At 37.9% G+C, this 22,437-nt stretch overlaps 1 protein-coding gene across 12 annotated transcripts; it reads right to left on the minus strand.

The window, feature by feature from the left end:
* Positions 1 to 9,771, minus strand: LOC107801541 (uncharacterized). 12 transcript variants are annotated; one of them, XR_012711473.1, is made up of 7 exons: positions 8,766 to 9,771; positions 6,386 to 6,811; positions 5,449 to 5,968; positions 2,785 to 4,566; positions 2,324 to 2,393; positions 1,949 to 2,080; positions 1 to 355 (listed from the first exon to the last, which is right to left on the minus strand). XR_012711473.1 is itself a non-coding variant. In XM_075256926.1 (4 exons), exons 1-4 carry the CDS (start codon positions 9,337 to 9,339, stop codon positions 3,153 to 3,155), a joined length of 2,934 nt encoding a protein of 977 aa, XP_075113027.1. In that variant the 5' UTR covers positions 9,340 to 9,771; the 3' UTR covers positions 2,545 to 3,152. The 12 variants fall into 12 exon arrangements, 1 of the variants encoding a protein (XP_075113027.1); XR_012711472.1 differs by having other exon boundaries at positions 1,949 to 2,084; XR_012711471.1 differs by lacking the exon at positions 1 to 355 and adding an exon at positions 951 to 1,339.
* Between the last annotated feature and the right edge of the window lie 12,666 nt (positions 9,772 to 22,437).

Here is a 22,437-nt window from a genome sequence, read left to right on the forward strand (position 1 = left end):
TTTGACAGTAAACACAACCCTTTTTATAGCGGACAGTTTTAAGTTAAAAGCTCCCCTTCTATCGAATGAATCCTATGTCTGCGTGCAAATACTCTTGGCTTAAGGCTCTGTTCCAATTAGCATCGAAAGTAAAGGAAAGAAATAGAACTAACAAATTGGTGATTTCGTATGCCATCATGCTTTATCATTCAGCTTCCAGATTTCTCTATCCCAAAAATTCTTTAGCACCCAAAACAGAAATCCACACAATGAGTAAGACCAAGACTCGCCCGGGAAGAAATTTAGTGTGGCCCTTCCCTGACACTGAGTGAATGCAGGATGCTTTGTGCACCAGGCTGCCCTTTATTATAAGAAACTACAAACAAAAACAGAAAAATCCCTCATAACATACTGCTCAAATCCAGAATGCAGTTGGGCCTAGAAAAAATTCCTCCTACCATTCATATATATATATATATATATATATATATATATATATATATATATATATATAGGATACACAATCACAATTTTCTTTCAGGATTGTGTATTCTTGGTGCTAGCACGACACGTATAACAAATAAATATTCAACTAAAACAGTTATCACTCTAACCCCAATTCATGAAGAAGATGAACCCTAACCTGACAAAATTTCTGATGTTCTTCAAACAGAGCCAATGAGATACAACATCGATTAATTTCTCCTATTGGACCACGGCCAAAGTATAGCTACCTCTAGAGATAATTTAATTAGTCCATATAACCTAACACACCACAAACATCTTTATGGTCAACGGGATGGGAACATCACAAATTCCAGGGCCAGAATCAATTTAACCTAAAAATTAATCTAACTATCAGGGACTGAAAATGGTTATCAGCCAACACCATTTGTAACCAGGACAAAGAAGACCACAACGGCCCACTGGTGAACAGGTAATTGACAGGAAAGAAGGTTATAAGCAATATGTGGGTGAAACTTCTGTATTGAAAACTTTAACCTACAGAAAGTGTCTCTACTCTGAGCTATAATCCTTGTTAAAACAATTAAAGCATCCTAACAGTAATACATTGTGGAATCACCAGCCAAAGTTGATGTTTCCTCGCCTTGCTGCTTGTGACTTTTTGCTAGTTATATAATCCTTACAGAACCTCCAACCACCAGCCAAAAGAAAAAAGGAAAGAGGAGGAAAGCAAGGAAGAGAAAAGATAAGCCAGTTGGAAAAATGGGGAAGAGTAAAAGTGAAAGGAAAGAGAAAAGGGGGAGTGAGGAAAGGGAAGGAAATGAGAAGTGTGACATCAACCACATCTAGTTTGAGAAACAGGATACAGCTCTCAGTCCCATACATCCAGCACCACCTAGAAAAAAAAAAGGAAAACCGAAAAAAGAGAGGAAAAAAAAAACAGAAAACATGATGGGCAGATATTCTTCAGACAGTTAACAAAGAGTACCTTCAGAATGACTAATGTAGGCACCATGAAAGAATAGGAGTCAATGTAGCTATTAAAAAAGTATAACTTCCAAAATCACATACAAGATACAGATCAAGGAATTGTTCAGATTAGGTTTTTCATACAATGAATATAGCTTCTATATGTTATAGCATGCTATTAGCAAGTTCCAACACACAGTGCAAACATGGACTTCATAGAAACCATCCCACCAAATAAATGGCATCACATTTTCTGTTTTTCTAAAGCCAACTGTTTTTTTAAGTGTCAAAATTTTCCTAATATTTAAAGTAATTGCACGAGGTTTCAATTACCTTATTAGTGTAACCCGCGAGGGACACAAAGCAACTAAAATACAAGCAAGAGAGCCCAGATAAACCACCTGTTAGTCATTTAGACTGCTGTGGCTACTTAATAGTGTGTGAACTACAGCATTCAGCTATAACCACCAAGTCTTCCAGCTATTGTGTTTGCAAGGGTAAAAACTAGAAGCTAGTGAATTCAGCAAAATTTTACCTGTTACGGAACAACAATTGAGTTTCACCAATTAAAGAACAGATATGAGAATATCTGTTCATGCTCGATTCAGGGAGCATCACGATTCTACTGATCTCAGCAACACCTGGTTGCAATAGCCTTAATAGCAGCCTGCCTAACCAAACATTTTCAAGGGGAAAAAAAGGAAAAAAAAGAAGGGAAAAAAAAAGAAGAAAATGAAAAAAGGAAGGGCGAAGAAAAGATGAGGAAAGAGGCAATGAATGTGAAGATTAACAACCTTAAACTTTAACATATTTCTTCATCCAAGCAATTTTCAGCCAGCATTCTTAATGTATTTGTTCCAACAGCAGCAATGCCCTCCCATTTAAACAACAAAAATTTTCAATTGCATACCTTCAAATACAATCAGATATAACTGTGCCCATTCATTTGATAAAGCGCCGACAAGAATCAGTCCCACAACCTGCATGTTTTTTTGGAATTTAACAGGCCCACAAAGCCACTAAATGAAAATAAAATTGGATCCTCCTACAACACTACCAGCATCACTAACTCATCATTGCAAAAGTAGTAAATAAAATCACAAGACATCTAAGCTACTTAAGAAGAAACGCTTTTTCAAACCCTTTATCAATAATTCGCTTCAGTTAAGAGTACAGCATATGAAGTCATAAAGCTCAAGGACGATCAAATTTTTCAAGTGGAAGGCATAATTCCCTCACAACAAAGGGCATCTGATACACCTTCCGTCACAGTACTGAGATTACTAAAAGGATAAGGAGTAATTAAGATCCTTAAACAGGCATACAATTAAGAAGTTACTACCTACTGATAGAGGTAAAAGTTCACCATACATGAGGCTCAAAAAGTAGTTCACAAGAAACTCAGCATAGTTGATCCAAGATGGTGCAGAAGCAAGCTTGATATTCAATCTTTCAACTAATGCTACTTCACTTCCTGCATATGTTCCATTGAAAGACCTGCAAAAGAAGCAAAAATATGCGTATTTGTCATACAAACTGCAACTAATTCACTTAGAGATCTTGCTCATCAAAAGGAGTGAATCTGTGTCCTGCGGTCACGTTCTTCCAAGGCACCTTGCCTCCTCAAAACCTTCCATGTTTTCTGCAATGATAAAATAAAATGTTCACAAGATCAACAATCACAAGCCATAACCCATAGATTCAGAAACTCTTCGAATTGGAAGCTATCTGTAGCTGGTTCACATTCCCTTAGCAGGATCTTCTCCAATCAAGCTAGCTTCACTTGTTCCATTATTACTGTCATGCCGCCTGGAACTTTTCTGGTGACCCTTATGACCTCTCACTTCATCCTTTATGGTTTCATCTTCACCTGATCCATGCCTACTTTCAGCAGATTTTGATCTAGAGCGTCCCCTGTGTCTTGATCGTCGGTCATCGGAACGCCTTGTAGACTGTTTACTGCTGTGCTGCTTATCATCGACAGATCTTGACCTGGACCGCTTTTTACTACGACTCTTTGACTTCTCTTTTCTGCTCCTTTCCAATTTATCACTTGAACGATGTTTTTCTTCAGGAGATCTGGACCTTGACTTTGAATGCCTTCTACTTCGATGCTTTGGCTTATCTCCTTTACCTCTATCTAATTTATTACTTGAGTGATATTTCTCTTCAGGAGATTTGGACCTTGACTTGGAGCGCCTTCTAACATGGTGCTTTCTTTTCTCTTCTCTGCTTCTGCCAGAACGATGCTTCTCTTCTGGAGACCTGGACCTGGAGGTTCTTCCATGCTTTGACTTGCTTTCTTCCAGCACTTCTGGTGACATTTTCTTCTGTGCATCCTCAACAATCTGTGGTGATGCTGACCTTCCCTGATCTTTCTCTTCAGGAGATTTGGACCTTGACTTGGAGCGCCTTCTAGCATGATGCTTTCTTTTCTCTTCTCTGCTTCTGCTAGAATGATGCTTCTCTTCTGGAGACCTGGACCTGGAGGTTCTTCCATGCTTTGACTTGCTTTCTTCTGGGACTTCCGGTGACATTTTCTTCTGTGCATCCTCAACAACCTGTGGTGATGGTGACCTTCCCTGGTCCTTCTGCTTGGCTTTTTCATCCCTGCTTCCTTCAAGCTTATCATCAGATTGGTCCCTACCTTCAGCAGACTTTGATCTCGATCGCCTGCTATATTTTGACTTTCTTTCACCATCTTTTGGGGATGACCTACTTCTTCGTCCATGTTCAGGAGATAATGACTCACGGCGAGAAGCTCTACTTGTCTTGTGAACTGGACTACTTTCTCGGTGGCGTTTTGGTGAGCCTAAATCAGCACGGTAAGATTTTCTAGTTCGAGGACTTGTGCTCCTACTTCGGTTTCTCCTTGAAACAGGAGAACGACGATCATAGAATCTAACAGAATCCCGCCTTCTTCCTCTGTCACTAGCATATCTAACATCCCTATATGACCGCCTTTCATCTTCAATGCCTGAATAACGACGGGATCTTACTGGTGACCTTGATCTATAATCTCTTGTTCTCCGCGGCAGAGGAGAGAAAGAGCGGGATCTTGGTCTTCGCCTATAACTTATTGGAGATCTGGACTTAGATCTTGATTTGGATGGTGACCTGGATCTTGACCTAGCACGATCAGCAGATGGTGACCTGTGGCAGTTCAGATCATTAGTAGAAGTTAAATACAGTTAAACCAGCAAATAATGGTAATGAGGACAAACTCTATACACATTCGGACATCTGGAGACAATTCAATTCCAGAAAAAGAAATTGTCACCTTTCTAGAAAAATTGCTCCAGATTAACACTCTTCCCCTTGTTTTTCCACAATAAGGAACAACCACTACTAGGTATACATTAAAGCATCTCCTGCGGAACCGAAATAGATTATGCAACAGTTATTCAAACTTATAAATTTTATGTAAACTATGCTCGAGAGCTTCACTAAGGAAGCCTTGTGCTTGGTCCTCCCCCATACCCACCATTGTAAGACATATGATACTTGGGAGATTCAGTAGGCCAGGCTCATACTTAGCTTCCCCTCCTCCTAGAACCCATTTGCATATAACTTATACAGCCAGTCTAACAGTGGCCCCAAAAAGAGAGCTGGTGAACCGTATTATCTTAATTGTGCCATCATGCAAAAGAAAAATTCAAATCTAATTAAGCAAAGTAGATCCTAAACTTGAATTTGGTTGCTAGTTGCCTCTTTATCCCTAAAGTTTAAAGCCATCCAAGGGGACACTTAAAGAGTCGCATGACTCACAACTATGTCTATTAAGTAGTCAATTATCATCAACAGATTGAAGATGGCCAACTATATGTCATCATTCTTGGTATCTGCAAGTATGGGTATTCATAGCTTACACTCACTTAGGGCTGTTTCACAAACGCAAGGCCTGATGATGGTCTTCAGGTGTAAAAAGTCCTACTACTAATCGCTAACCAGATAATCCTGACAGCAGTTAGATGAATTATCAAACACATAAGATAGATTTATAAACATATGACGGAAATAGTTCAGGTGACATACTTGGCCTTGTCATCAGTTTCCTTATCATCAGAAAGCAGACCATCAGCTTTCAACTTCTTGCTTATTTCTGCAGCTCTTGCGGCAGCCAAATCAGTGGCACTCTTCATGGTTGCAGCTCGATTAGCTGCTTGCTGCGCAGTCATAGCTTGCTGCATTAATAGGGCCTGTTGAAACTGCATCTGCTGCATTGCTACTGCTTGCTGCATCATCAAGGGCAAAGAAGATGAACCCATTGATGAATTTAAAACAGCTGGCTTTGGAGGAAGTTGCTTTGCCATTTCAACATTTAAGGGGCGACCACCAACTTCTATATTGTTCAACGCCAAAGCAGCAGTTGCTTCTTCAGGTTTTGAGTATTCAATGTAAGCAAAATGTTTGGATTCAGTAATGCTACAATCAACGATTGTACCATAGAAACCAAACAGTTGTTTCAACTGATCCACTGTCAGAAGTGGGCTGAGATTGCTGACTTGCAGAGTTCTTTTAAGGGAATCGGCCTTTCCATCTTGGTCACCTGTTCCTGAAGGTAAAGAACACAAATAGCAAAAACAGTAAGAATGAGGTACACTCTTATGGACACCTAGGAGAATGTGTTATATGCTTTCTACACATCATCTATTGTGATGTGTAGGTTAAGCAAGTAACAAAGAAAAAGTAGTAAGAGACTATCTGGAAGGAGCAAAGTACATTTCAGTCTTCTCTTTTAAGTTATAGCAGCAAACTATTTTGAAGAATATTATTTGAGTAAGAAAAGTTTATGGATCACCGCCAGTAACCACCAAATATGAATTACTTATTGGACAATAATGGGAGATAAAAGTAGCAGTTAAATTTCAAGAATCAATGTTTTAGTGGAGTAAGAAAATTTAAGAATCACTCACAATAATTCATCAACAAATAGGAAGAATTTATTGACCATGATGGGAGCTAGAAATACCAGAGGAATCTTTTGCAGACTGAGCTTGTGCATGCGCTTGAAGAGCTTGAGCAGCAACAATTGCCTGAGCAGCAGCCATTGCAGCCGCAGAAGGTGCCATGGGCACTTGACTAAGAGTTCCCATACTGGTAGTCGCAGCTAGAGCAGTCATTAGAAGATTGTGAGGGGGATGATTGAATTTGCAGTCAGTTTTTGCACACCGTCCGTAAAGGTATTCTCGACAAACTTCCCCAAGAGATGCCCCAATTCCAGGTAAAACTACTCCTCCCGAAGCTCCAGGAACAATACCTGGTATCATCCCGAGCAATCCTGGGACAGCCCCAGATACAGAACCAGAATAGTTTGGCATATTAGGCATGTTCTGGTTGACCATATTTGGAAAATTGGTTGATGGTGCTACACCCAATACTCCACCAGTAGTACTACCTGCATGATATAAATAAAATATTAAAATTTTCAACATCTAGAATACGATGTTGACTTTTCTGCATTCACTTAAGCAGAGTGAACACGTACTGCATGAGAATCAAATCCAAAACACTCCCCCTTTCCTTCCACATCACTCTACTGTTTTTTTGTTTTTGTTTGACACAGTACCAGGCTCGAACTCTTGACCTAGTGGCATGAAGAAGACTCTCTCAACCACTATGAACAAGAACGGCTAGTATCCACATCACTCTACTTTTATTTCATTGAACAGGAGGATAGGCTTTAACTTGAGAAACAAATATTTTATTATTTTCTCAAATATTCACTGCAATCAAATAGCAGTGCATCTACATTTTCTCGCCAATGCTCTGATTTATTTGTAAGGTTTGACTCTTCTCTCACTTTTTAAAAGAATACAACAGTAGATGTACATACTCATGGGAAGGGACAAATATGATCACACAGAAGAAAACATTCTATGTTGGGGGCAGAGCAGAATAATTAGGGGGAGGAGGTAAACTGGATACAATTCGAGACTACTGATGGGTGATGAAAATTTTCCCCAAGGTGAAATCATATAGTCCACAATCACATTGAGGTGTTACTTGTTTAGTTCTTACTAAGTAAAATCTCAATTTAACACCAAACAGCTTTGTTAAAATTGGAAAAGAGAAACAGGTCTTTTTTCAAATAGAACTTTGCTAAAATTGGAAGACAGAAATGGAAGACAGAAATGGACTTTAAAACATCACAAGTAGGAGCCCCATAAATATTAACTTACCAATTTACTAAGACCAATACAACAACTAAGGGAACTCAACAAGCCATCCTAGTAAACACAGGAATTATCAAGACAAACCATTTAAATATAAGGCAACAATTGAATTGACCATCCTCAATCAAATGGAAACCTCATCTCAGCAACTCCAGTGATACAAGATCACAAATAATTCAGCTTCTATTCTATAGATGTGTGATGTCTTTGAGCAGCTGGTTTATGGCCTATTTGGTTTGGATTATCAGAACTATTTTGACTATTTGATGATTTACTACAATGACCAATTTCATTTAGGTTATAGCTATCAGCTGCAAAGACCTTTTTTGTGGTACAATAGCATATAGTGATTCTGATCAATGAAACTGATTAACTTAGGTTAAATAATCCAAACAAGCCTTTATAAATTTACAATCCATTTACTAAAACAAATATCATAGCTTCTATTGCAAGCTTGCAACCCAATCAACTATCTCATAACCACAGTTACGATAGAACAAAAGCCAGTTACAACTCACTCCGTCCCAAATCTTAAGTCTAATTAGACTTTGGTCAAAAAGTATCTTTAGATAAATTTACACCTTTTTTAAAAAAAGTTGTAGGCCGTATAGGCGAAGAAATGGGTGCAAGAACAGCAACTACACCTTAATCCTACTCTAGTTCAGGCTGGATTTATGAATCCCCGCCACCATTCTTCTCCATTGGAACCTATTTAATTACAATGTTATATAATTCAGATTTTATAATACTAGAGTATCTCTACAATATACTTTTTATGACGGTAGTGTCCCGGCCAGCTTGCATGTTGGCTATTCCACAGGATACTTGCTACTCCGAACACAGGTACCGAATAACACTACTCACCAAGATGTAGGTAGATGGAAAGAAATCAGCCTGTGTAGGAACTCATGATTCTCCTGCACTTCATTGACCATTAAGCCCTATCATTGGGTGTAGTATCTCTACAACAGTTACAAATATACAAATCTCTAGACAAACTAAAAAAAACTCCTCCTAGCAAATACTAAACAAAATATAAGCTTACTATAGTGACTAAACCTTTATCCCAACTAATTACTAGCATCTTTTGCTTCCATTTTTTTTTAAAAAAACTGAACGAATCAAGTATAAAGCAAAAATGAGTTTCACAAATCTGAGTGAAGAAAAAAAATTAACCTGTGCTGAAGAAAACAGGGAAAGGACTACCCATGATGGGCTTCCCATTACATTCCACATTCACCATATAATTTCCTCTCTTCTGAACAATATAACTCACTGTGTACGTCCCATCACTCATATCCTTTACTATCCCTTCCAAATCCGATCCTCCAACTCCAACACCAGGTGAAACTCTAACCTTAACTTGGGCCCCACCATGGGGAATCTTACGACCGTCGGAGTCCTTCGTGACAACAGTGAACGTCGACGGAGCACACGCCGTTCCGCCGGCGATTCCGGTGCCGGCGGCCGTGCATTTCGTAGGGTCAACCGGACCGATCGGCTTCTCGGCGAGCCTCTTCTGCTCGTACTCCTCATCATCTTCGTCGCTGTCGGATGCGGCGGCCGCCGCCGCCGCCGCGGCTGAAGCTTCGACGTTTTTGAATGTGGCTTCGAATGCAGCTTTCGCGGCTGCGTCTTTCTCCGCTTCGCTCTTCAGCTTCGCTTCCTCGGCTTGCTTCACCCATATTGACTTCACCGCCGTCGTCGTCGTCGCCGTCGTAATCGCCGTTGAATTGCTTCGGTCAGCCATGTACTACTGTAGCCACAAATGTCCTAACCCTAAATTTTGTGAGGGGGTCGGGTAAGGGATGTCCGGGGTAAGAGAATTTTCATAAAATGCCTAAGAGAAATAGAAAAAATAAGAGGTGCAAATGTATAAAAACCTCAAGTTTTTGGACCGTATAGGATTTAAAGAAATAGCAGTGCTTAAATAAACTATTGAAAACTATGTGGGCGTTTGGACATAAGAATTGTAAAATTAAAAATAAAAAAAATAAAAAAATTTATGGTATTTGAAAATTAGAGTTGTGTTTGAAAATAAATATAATTTTGGGTTGTTTTTGAAGTTTTTTTTGGGTATTTAAATCTTTGTATTAACCACAATGTAAATTTTACATATTCTTTTTGGGCAGAAGAAGTTCAAAATGAAAGATTTGAGGGAACTCATATTCTTTTTGGGCACAGAGTTTGCTCACAACAAGTCTGGAATTTTAATGAATCAGAGAAAGTATGCTCTTGAGTAGATTGCTGACTCTAGGCTAGGGGAGCTAAGCCAATATCTACCCCATTAGAATGCAATCAAAGGCTAACTACAGCAGAATTTGATGAGGTTGTCTTGTGCTCTGATAATGGCATAGGTGCAAAGGTCAAGAACTGTGTGTTTCCTGATCCTGAACCTTATCAAAGGTTAGTAGGCAGGCTATTATATCTAACTATGACTAGGCCTGATATAGCTTATGTTGTTCATGTTCTAAGTCTGTTCATGCATAAGCCTAAAATATCTCATATGGATGCAGCTCTAAGGGTGATTAAATATGTCAAAAATGCACCAGGATTAGGCTTATTAATGTCTTCACAACAGTCTGATAACTTGATAGCCTTTTGTGACTTAGACTGGGCCTCTTGTCTTCAGTCCAGGAAGTCTATTACAAGCTATCTAGCCAAGTTTGGAAACTCTTTAATTTCATGGAAATCTAAGAAGCAAAACACGGTTTCTAGAAGCTCAGCTGAAGTAGAGTTCAGAAGCATGGCTTCCATAGTTGGAAGAGGTTTCATGGTTAGTAGGGTTGTTCAAAGAGTTGGGAGTCCACATCCAGCTGCTTATTGCGCTGCATTGTGACAGTAAAGCAGCCATTCAAATAGCTGCAAATCCTATTTTTCATGACTGGACAAAACATATTGACATTGATTGTCATTTTGTGAGGGAAAGTTGCAGAAGGGTCTCATTCAAACTCACCATATCAGCACCAAAGCTCAGTTAGAAGATATACTCACTAAAGGATTAGGCAAGGTCCATCACTACTATTTATTTAACAAGCTAGGGATTGAAAACCTATTCTTACCCGTCAGCTTGAGAGGGAGTGTTGAGACTAGTAGTGCTAGTGGTGGTTAGGTTCCTATAGTTAGTTATAACTAACTTACACTAGAGTAGAGTTGGTGTAACTAGAGTTAGCATTAGAGCTGAGTTAGCAGTAGTTAGTTTTTAATCCTCCTCCTCATTCTTCTATATATATGTGTTTGGTTACACTTATAAATATACAATTGATAGATTACATTTTTTATTTCCCACTCTTCTAGAACATTCCATCAGAATTCCCTCTCTTCTCCATAGCTAGCATAGATCTTGAGCTCACGTCCATGGCTGAGCTCTATAATTAGCCGATTTCTTCACCTGGTCGCCTCCGCTTTACTGTAAGCTCAAATTTTGAATTTTATTGCAGCTCGTGAAATTATTCTATTGTTATTGTTTTGCGCTTTTAGCTCATAACAAAAAATTATTCCAGTAGTTGTTTTTCTAGTCAACTAGTTGAACTCCTCAACTTATTTGCTTCTTCTTCTTCTTCTTCTTCTTCTTCAATCTTAAGAATCTGTCTCTGTATCATTCTAGCTGTATTTTGCACTGTCACTTGTATTCAAGCCTACTAAATTTATTATTACTGATTATATTCTTTTTGTCTATGGTGCAAAAAGTTTGAATAACAATTAAGCATCTTACTTTGTCTAAATTTTTTACATGAACCGTTCGTACCCATTTTTGTTGCGCCTTGCTGTTTTTCTTTTGTGGGAATTGAATTTATTGAATTTTATGTATGGTGCAGGTCAAGACATTTTCGGAGCGGATTGAAGATATTGACGTTGATGTGTACAGAAGTCTTGACCCTTTAAAAGCTGAGTCATCTGAAGTTTCCTCCTTCTTCCGAGATTGCCTTGTGGAATGGAGAGTATGTATTTTATATGATAATTTTGTATACCATTTTGTAAAGATTGTTGAACTTTTGGTTAACTTGTAGTTTTGGAAGAGTTTCTTTGTTAAAAAAACTTCCTTTTTTTGGTTTTGTTAGGGTGACATTCATGTCTTTTGTTTGAAGATTCTTAGTAGGGGCTTGAATTTGATGTTTGTCAGAAAATGTTAGCGGAACAATTTTGTTGAGAAACGGGAAGAGGCTATCTTTTCATAAAGTTTACCTAGAGAATTTGGTTTTGGATAGTGTTTACATATTTTTGGTCAGTTGATAATGTGTACGTTTTGTATAAGAAAATTCAAACAATTCATAAGGGTACAAGCACGATTTCTTTTCCCTATCAGGTTGTTAAACAAAAACACGAAAATGGTTGGTTTAGAGTTTATAAGTTTCTCCTTTGTCCAAAAGTTTTGGACCGTGTACGTGGATTTGTTTATGGTTTCAGCGTGTACAAGCATGTAAGAAATCGTGGCTGATGCACGTACACGATCCAAAACTATTAGACAAGTTTTAGACAAGTTTTAGTTTAGTTCGAAAGACATGTAAGAAGTACCCATAGGCATCACACCCCGTTCAAAATAGATATGCCTAAGAAAATGAAGAGTTATGCAATATAGCTTTTGACTGCTTTGCCATTTGAATTTGTAGTTGGTTTTTTCTACTACTGGTTGTGCTATTCCTACTTTTTAAGGATGTTTTTTTCTTTTTTTTTTTGATTTTCCTAATTCTCTTTTTCTTTCTTGGACAAAATAACAGGAATTAAACACTGCCGCGGATTTTATTTTATTTTACGAGGAAATATTTCCCTTGGTACAGACGCTACCACAAATTATACTGCACAAAGAATAGATAGTCGCAAAACTTCTTTCTATAGGGAAATAATACCTGAAAATAACAATAATAATAATGCAATAATATTATTTGTAATCAGATACACGAATTGGCTTGAGTCGTGCTGGGCACTATCCTAAGAAACTATTTTAGCAAAGTGAAATGTTTCCCCAGGATTAAACAAGCTCATCTCTATTTATTTAGAGGATACAGGAATCAGCAAAATTAAATATTACAAACCAACTATTTAAAAGGGGGGAACAAAAGAAATTAGACTACTAAACTTTGAGAAGGAAAAACAACAAAGGAAAGGTTATGAAGACAAAAATTAGAAGGAAAGTACTAGAATGATTTTTTTGTCTTGCTAATGATAATTGATTAGAAAGGAGTGATTGGTAATGGCTATTTATAGCCTTATTTGCATGAAGACTAGTTGTGCATGGCAAGAAAGTGGCTGATGCATTTTGCCACTTTACAAATGCATTTTGTCATCTTTCTAATGGTTTCTAGAAGGGCTTCCACATGGTCTTGTTCAAGACATCTGTCACGACCCTAAACCGATCCAGTTGTGATGGCGCCTATCGTGAAATTAGGCCAGCCGACACAACTCCAGAGTTGACCATTTAATCAATGATAATTCATTTTTAAGCTTTTTAATAAATCAAATATCTCATAATGTAAGTCTAAATGAACAGTGCGAAAATAATATACAAGCCCGACATCGGGGTGTCACAAGTCACGAGCATCTACTAAGGTCTGAATACAACAAGAGTCTAAGAATGTACTAAATATAATCTAAGAAAGATAAGAGGGAGAAAAGTAGTGATGCGAACGTCGGACAGCTACCTTGCTAAACTCCGATGACTCTGCCTCCAAGAAATCAACACCTGCTACTAGGTTCAGAAATACCTGAATCTGCACACAAGGTGCAGAGAGTAATGTGAGTATTCCAACTCAGTAAATAATAAAGGTAAATGAAAGCTGAGTAGTAAGAAAACACGTAAACTAAGTCAAAACGCTACAACAAATACATGATATTTCTAATACAGTACAGAAATCATTTACTTCGTAAATCATGCTCAGTTTCGGTAAAAACCTCTTAAAAACAATTTTCAATAGTTTCAAATGAGTGATAAAACAGTGAGTAAATATGATAGAAATGTAAACAGCCCCTCGGGCAAAACACGTACCATAAACCGCCACTCGGGCATAATATCAACAGAACCAGCCCCTCGGGCTACCTCACAGTCACTCGTAATCAGCCCCTCGAGCATAACATAAATCAAGAACCGCCCCTCGGGCTATATCATATAACACACTGGGTACCCGCACTCACTGGGGGTGTACAGACTCCGGGAGGGAGCCCTTACGACCTAAGCGCAATATCAAGCCATCTTGTGGCATAATCAATAGGCTCTCGGCCTCATATCAAGCCACCTTGTGGCATACAACTCAGGCTCTCGGTCTCATAATCATAATCAGTACAACACTGCTGCGAAGTACAACTCGATCCTATAATAATTCTCACAACACAGGCCTTCGGCCCTACTTAGTCAGAAATCTCTAAAAGCCACTCGATGCCTTTGCCTCTCGACTCAGCCTCCGAATGCTCCAAATCTAGCCAAAAGCAGATTCACACCATCAAAATATGCTAAGGAAACAAAGCCCATTCGAAAATATTTAATTTATACCAAAAAATCCCGAAATTGGCCAAACTCGGCCCCACATCTCGAAATCCGATAAAAATTATATCAATAGAATCCTTATCCTCTCACGAGTCTATACATACCAAAATTATCAAAATCCAACATCAAATGCCCATTCAAATCCCCAAAAGAATTCTCAAACTTTTCTTCCATTCTCCCCCCCCCCCCCCTCCCAATTTCCACTCTAATCTCTCAAATTAAATGATGAAATTCAAGACTAAGTCATGGAATTAAACCAAATATGAGTGAAGAATACTTGCCCCAATAGCTCCACTGAAAATCTCCTCAAAGTTCACCTTCTCCCGAGCTCTCTAATGGAATTTCGAATTTATGGACCAAACCCTCGATTTTAAAAATATAAACTGACTGCCCAAGTATTCTTCATCGCGAACGCAGCATCACCCTCGCGTTCGCGAAGCTCAAAGCTTCACTGACCAAATTCTCTCCTTTGCGAACGCGAGGGCCTACACGCGAACGCGATGACCACACAGTTCGACCCTACACAAATGTGTAACACCAACCGCGAACGCGTAGGCTTAATTGCCTGAACTCTACATAGTCGTAGAGTCTACGCGAACGCGAGGCCTAGGTCTCGAACGCGTAGCCTTAAACTCATACACCTTCGTGAACGCGAGACCTACATCGCGAACATGGAGAACAACTTGACTGCCTCTCTCAATAACCCTTCGCGAACACGAGAACCCTCTCGCGAACGCAAAGAAGGATTTCTCTGCAACAAAATACCAGAAAATCTACCAAGTCCAAAGTCCAAAAATTGATCCGTTAACCATCCGAAACTCATCCGAGGCCCTCGGCATCTCAACCAAATATGCCAACATATCCCATAACATCATTCAAACTTGTTCCAACCTTCGTAACACTCAAAACAACATTAAAACACCAAAATTGCATCGGATTCAAGCTTAAGAATTCCAAAAACTTCCAAATTCCGCTTTCGATCAAAAAGTCTATCAAACCTCATCCAAATTCATTCTGATTACCCTGAAAACCAAAACCAATGATTTACATAAGTCATAATACATCACACGGGGCTAGTCATGCCCGAGAACTGGCGAGCGAAATGCAAAAGCTCAAAACGACTGGTCGGGTCGTTACATCCTCCCCCACTTAAACATACGTTCGTCCTCGAACGTGCCCAGAGTTGTTCTGAAAACCATCAAATCGCTGTGTAACCTTACCAAGCACATACCCGGGGGTTATCCCATGTCACCCTATCTTATATAGGTCCAATAACACAATGTAACTGAAATTTCATAATCCAATCTAGCCCATAAATCTTAGAACCACATTTCCACTTCTGAAATCATCTATAAGATTAGAATCACACATCTATACTTTGAATAAGTCCAAACAAGCTGTAACAAACCATACCTGCAACCTCAGATGCAATTACATGATATACCACATAGCTCAAACTCTCGTAGCGATAACTTCTAATCATAGTAGTTGCTCAGAACAACCGAATATCGATAATAAACCTCTAATCAAATAAAGCATCATTCCAACACTTCCGTATACTGCCAATGATAAATGAAACGCATAGAAAGTCATAACCATTCCTCAGATCAACCATCCGTGAAGCCACTTCTCCTTTGGCAAGGACTATAGCAAATTTCTAAGTCGAACGTCGATATTATCCTTCCAACATGCTGAAATCGAGTCCGTTTGTATTCATTAAAGATCCCAACGATCAAATCTAATTCAACACAACTACTCTAGTGACATGACACATCAATACCATCTAAAGCCACAACTCGTGCAATCCGCACAACGATAGGCAATAATCTGAACGTACTCAAATCATTAAAAATGATTCAAATAAGAGAGTTGTACCACAAGCTCACCAATACCACCACAACACAATGCTGGGAACCCATTACACGCCGTAGAACCAGAACACACGAATCTAACCCGAAGGTTCATACCTCCACATAACTTCGCTGCAATACACGACCCTATCCAAACACTGATCCACATGAAATATCTCAAGTCACTATGCTCAAATCGACAACCCCGCGCAATTTGATGTCTGGAACCAAAGCAATCATCATAACTATTGCGAAGCAATTTACATAACATTACACAAACCCGAAAGGACACAACCGATATGCCATCCGCTGAACCATACCCAATACTCCTCCATCTCAAATTCCGCTAAGAGACCCCAATAAAACCGCACCACACGTGCCTACAACCAATAAATTTCAATGTCGCGCAACACGGAAAGGTAACTCATAGATCTCTCCCGATCACTAATAAGCTTAATAACAATTGAATTAACACATCTCGCTACAATATAACTCGGAGTCAACCAAGCCGATTCGATGAAGAACACATATCCATATTGGCCTACCAATGAACCCCTTATCAAGCAGTTCCTGAAGCTGCTCCTTCAACTCCTTTAACTCCACCTGTGGCATACGATACGGTGCCCGACACCAAATCAATACCAAAATCAACAACCCTATCTGGCGACATGCCCGACAGTAGAAAACACATCCGAAAAATCCCTCACCACTAGAACTTAATCGATAGTAGGAGTCTGTGCACTGACACCCATCCCGAAGGCCAAATAAGAAAGACAACCCTTCTCATCCATCTGTTGAGTCTTCAAAAATAAAACCACCCTACTGAGAACATAATCCGTCGAACTTTGCCACTCAATCTGTGGCATCCCCGTCATAGCCAACATCACTGTCTTAGCGCAACAATCCACAATAGCACAATACGGAGGCCACCAATACGTACCTAATAACTAGGGGTGGGCATATATGGGGTAAAACCGATAACCCGAACCGTTAATTCTTTATTGGGTTATCGGTATTGGGTTATTGGGTTAACGGTTCGGTAACGGGTTAAATTTTTTTTATTGGGTTATCGGTTCGGGCTCGATTTGCTTTTTTGTTATTGGGTAAAAACCGATAACCCAATAAGAATGATATAATTTACTAATTTACCCTTAAATATATACTAGGGTTATTTATTTTCCTAATTCCCTCTTCACTCTTCAGCCTTCAGTCGTTTGTCTCTCAGTTCTCATTCTTGTTTCCGTCGCAGCCCCCAAGAGTCAAGACGCAAGACTCACCACCAGTTCTCTGCCAGACATCAGTAGATACTGCACAGAAGTGGGAGCGTGCTTTTGTTAAGAAACAACAAAAGTTGGCAGTTTACACGTTCTGGCAGTTTGATTTCTTTGTTTTATATATTGCAAATTTTTTTAGTTGTTTTATCTTATCGGGTAAACCGATAACCGAACCGATAACGATATATAACTGATTAACCGATAGCCAATATCTTATCGGTTTGGTTATCGTGTTATGATATTTGTAAACCGATAATCGATAATGTTCAAAACCGAACCGAACCGACCGATGCTCACCCCTACCAATAACACATCAAAATCTACCATAATAAGCAACAAAAGATCCACTCGGGTCTCCAAACCTCCCATAGTTACCACACAAGACCAATATACGCGGTCCACAATCATTATCTAATCTGTCTATGAGAACTCCCAGTCTCCAAATCCATACAACACGCGAATCACCATATCCGATCCCAACTCCATTATCTGAATATAGAACACACATTTAATACCCAGTCATCCCACGAGAGGTACTCCTATAATTCTTCTGTGCCACCCAGTAAATTTGAATATCAACAGTCGATCCAACAAGAGAGTGCCACAACACTAATGAAATATCCTCAACCCAAACACATCGCCCTTTCTAAAATGTATACCCTCATCAAGCCACACCAATCAGTGGTCTCATTTATCTAGTCATCTGAAACTGTCCATGCTACTTGTAGACATGTGATTTTGACCCTCCCCAAGATTTTATATATTTTAGCATTTAAATATTTAGTTTAGGTTTAATATAGTTATTTCAACTAATTTTAACTCTTTTACTTTATTTTATCACAAAAAATAAAAATTACAAAAAATAGTTTCATTAATATTTTGTAGTCATTTTTAATCTTGAAAAAAATATCAAAAATAGGTTTGTTCTAACGGTAAGTGTTATTTTAATAGTGATTTTCTTAAGTAAGATTAATTAGTGTTTTTAATAGTTTATCTTGTTTGCTATATTATTTTTACATACAAAAAGGGAGGAGGAAATAGAATTAATTTTTTTGGGATTAATTTTTGTCTTGCTTTTAGCCCAATTAAGCCAATCTCTTAGCCCATTAACTAAAAAGCCCAAACCTAGACACCTCTTTAGCATAATATACATAAATTAACCTAACAATCCCTAACAAAAGGAAGGCCTTCAGCCGTTTGGGATCAAAAAAAATGTCATCTTCTTCATGAGGACATAATAGAAAACCTAGAGACCTCAGATCCGCCATTTACACCAAGACCCCCCACCCCAACGAACAGCTTCTTCCTCATACACACACCCTAACTTCATTAGCAATAGTAGAGGGAACACAGTCGTGAATACACAAAAGAAAGACCTTTAGACTTTTGGAAAGCAGCCGTTTTCTTCTGATTTTGATATATAACCAAAGAGAAAACCTTTAGGGTTGCCTTCTTCTACAAAAAAGCCGCAACAATACAAAAAGGACCCCCCACATCGTTCTTCTGCTCGAACACAAACATCCATTTTAGACCTTCTTCTACAAACAAGGAAGCAGCCATAGATAGATCTTGAACGCTTCAGCTTTTTCTTCTTGCTGAAAAACACAGCAACATAACCATGAAAAACAATCTCGAAAACCCATCTAAACAAGCAGAGTTCGAGTCAGGATAGTCGAGCCGAGTAACAAAACTCCGTCGAAATCCAGTGGATCTTCTTGTGGAGGTTCTGTTCGAGGTCTCTGATCGGTGGTTCGAGTTTGGGCTTTTGGTTCAAAAGTCTTCTTTTAATTTGTTTCATTGTCGATCCTGTCAGTTATTGAGGTTAATTTCCTCCCTTTTCTTTTTATGTGCTCTTACGTTTTTGTATCTAGTCATGCCAGTTGGTTTTGATGAATTTAATGCAATTTTACCTTTTGGCCTTACATGATTAATATATGTTTGGACCTAGTATTTTCCTGAAGGAAGACATATACTTAGTAATTCTTATGTGTAAATGTATATGTTCCTTACGTGGATGTGAATAAGGTGGAAGAATTGCACTTGAATGTTTATTATGTATATTCTTTCACAGTTGGGTCAATAGTCTATAACCTCACAATAGTTTCAAACTAGTCTTAGGAAAATAATTTATGAATTTTTGCTGTTTGCTCTAGGCGCGTAAATGAATTATCACAGCTACGTGTACGGTTCCCGTGACATAGTTGCGATATATAATTTCCAAATTCGGGTGTATATTTCATGGGACCCGACTTTAATTTTCAATAATGTTTAATAATTAAACATGTCGTGAACTGTAGACATATTTCATGTAGCATGGTTTACGATGTGTTTTCAAAAATAAGTAAGTGTATGACGATCATGAATTTTCCTAAAAATATTGAAAGTCGTTAGAAAGTTAAAAATGCACGTAGGTTTAAAACATGTACTAAATCAGATAATTATGCCAATTATTAATAGTTGAGCGACCATGCTAAAACCACGGAACTCGAGAATTCCTAACACCTTCTCCCTGATTAATAAAATTCTTTACCCGGATTTTTGTGTTCGCAAACCGTAAATAGAGTCAATTTTCCTCGATTCGGAATTTTAAACCGATGACTTGGGACACCATAAATTATCCCAAGTGGCTACTCTGATTTTGAATAAATAATCCCGTTTCAATTATTGTCACTTTAATTGGAAAAACTCCCTTTTATACCCTCGGATAGGAAAAATGAGGTGTGACAACTCTTGCGACTCCACTGGGAATAAGAACCCAGAACTTCTGGTTCAGGGTTCAATAATTTGAACTTAGAATAACTGTTATAGTTGGCTTTTATTTATTATCTAATTTTTATATATTTGAGCCTAATGTGCTAATTGCCGCTTTTTACCGCTTTGATATTATTTGGACTGTATATAAATTGTTACGAAACTCTCCTCTCTCTAAGTCTTCTAAATCATTTGGGAAGGGTGCACTTCGTGTGACTTCTCTTTTGTTAGAGTCATATCCCAATTTTAGAACGAGGTTCAGACAAGTTGCAAAGCCAATGAAGCTTCTGTATTCCCGGTACGCTGCCCCCTTGGCTCGGGCTATCCGCTCGAGTAAGCCAGGTCTAGAACAAATACACCAGGTTTTTAAACTTAGAATAACATAGCCTCATGCCGGATCCCTAGTAGGAACACTTGTTTCATCAAGTGCATTTGACTTTGGGGACTCAATACAGAGGTTGGGTCCGTCTAGGACAGGTGTACCCAAAAAATAAAAGACCATCCTGATGCATCCTATGTGCTACATGTTGCAATTTTCAAGGGTAAAAGGGGTCATTTGGCGGACCAATGAGGTTTGAGGATAAATGAGAAAAAAGGGTGAAGTGCAAAAAATAAAGCAAGTAGGGCCCAGTTATGGTTTTCTTTCACATTTTTTTAAGAAAAAGAAAAGAAAAAAAACATGAAAAATTCGAAAAGATTTTGTACTTTCCCATCATTTTCCAAAAAAATAAAAAAATAAAAAAGAGGAAAAGAGGAAAAGAAAATACAAAAATAGTTTACATATTTCATCATTTTTTCAAAACAAAAGACAAAAAATTAATTTTCTCTAAATTAGTTATTTTTTTTAATTCTCGCTAGTATCCAATCTTCCCGAACTACGCGAACCTGATTCTCGTCTCTCGGGACGGGATACGTAGGCAACCCACATAGGGTCCAGTCTTCCTAGTAAGTCTTAGGTTCTTGGCTTCGGGGGGTCATAGCCAAATCTTGCATGTCTAGCCACTTTTAGCCACATCGGTCATTCTGCAAAATATGGCTATTTTTGCAAAGTGATTTGTTTAATTGTTTGGAGGGTCTTGAATCCACAATTAGGTGTCTCTTAACTTTAAGGTCCGTCCTTGTCGAATTTGCATGTCTAGCCGCTTTTAACCGCATCGGCCGTTCTTGCAAAATGGGGTCATTTTTGCAAAAGTGGTTCAATTAACCCATGTCTTAGAGTCCTAGGTCCACAACAAGGTGTTCTCTCTGTCTAAGGTCCATTGTGTTGAATTTGCATGCTTACCCATTTTTGTCCACATAGACCATTTCTATAAAATGGGTCATTTCTGCAAAGTAATTTTTCCATCTCTTAGAGGTCACTAGTGTCAAGTTTGCACTTTGAGACACCTTTTGGCTAAATAAGCAGTTTTGCAAAAATAGCCTCAATCATGTCTTGCATGTGTCCAATAGGAAGTGTATTGTCTCACATAGTGTTTTAGGTCTTTAACTTTGTTTGGTCTTAATTTTCTCATTCAAGTATGGATCTATTTATCGGAGTTTGAGCATGACAGACACCCCGGGACCATCCAGTCAGGATCGCTCATTCAGGAGTTGCTTAAGGAGATTTTTTTTATTTTTTATGTTTTGAGTCTGTTTTTCTTTTATGTCGTCTTTTACCTTCTAGTTTTGTACAATAATGTCGAGTCTTTTGTTATTGTATTTCCTATTTTGTATTTGAAAAAAGATGTGTTATAAATCAAAAATCGAAAAAAAAAGAGATTTTGCTTTTTTATATTTCGGTTAGATGTTTTCTTTAGAATACTAACTCTAGAAGTTCAAAAAAAAAATCTTTTGTGGTTTTCCTTAGGAAATTAATTGCTAGAACTCAAAATAAAAAATTATTTTTATATTTCCTTTAGTATATTGAGACAAAAGATTCAAAAAAGAAAAAGAGAATTTTCTTTTAATACCTCTTTAGAAGTTTTCTTAAGATATTAATTATAAAAATCCCCAAAAAAAAGACTTTCTTTTGAGGTTCTTCTTTGCGAAATATATATAAAACAATATATATATATATATATATATATATATATAAAAAATATATTCTTTTTATTTTCACTAGAACTTTAGGATATTGTACATAGAAGAAAAAAACATACTTTATCTTTTGTTTATTTTTAGAGTTTCTCTCTTAGGTAATCAAAAACTGAAATCCAAAAATATTTTTTATCTTTTTCATTCCTTGTTTCGAAATCTTTCTTCAGGGTATCAAATGAAAATTCAAAACATTTTTCTTTGGTTTATTCTTTAGATTTCCTTCCTAAAAAAAAAAGAAACAAAAAAATATTTTTCTCTTATAGGGGTTTTCCTTAATAATTTCTCACAGGGTATATGTTTCAAAAAAAAAAGGAAAAGAAAAATATATGCTCGTTTAAGATTGAGTTTAGAATAGATTATAGAACATTAAGTTAAAAAAAAGATCTTTTTCCTTTTTCTCATTAGAGTAGTCATTAAGG

The sequence above is a fragment of the Nicotiana tabacum genome, chromosome 7, assembly GCF_000715075.1.
Source record: "Nicotiana tabacum cultivar K326 chromosome 7, ASM71507v2, whole genome shotgun sequence".
NCBI classification, from domain to species: domain Eukaryota; kingdom Viridiplantae; phylum Streptophyta; class Magnoliopsida; order Solanales; family Solanaceae; genus Nicotiana; species Nicotiana tabacum.

Coding starts and splice junctions, on each gene's coding strand:
- LOC107801541 (XM_075256926.1), bottom strand. CDS start 9,339: ATGGCTGACCGAAGCAATTCAACGGCGATTACGACGGCGACGACGACG. Junction 6,812..8,765: donor CCCTGTTTTCTTCAGCACAG/GTTAATTTTTTT, acceptor TATATCATGCAG/GTAGTACTACTGGTGGAGTA. Junction 5,969..6,385: donor GTCTGCAAAAGATTCCTCTG/GTATTTCTAGCT, acceptor CTTTACCTTCAG/GAACAGGTGACCAAGATGGA.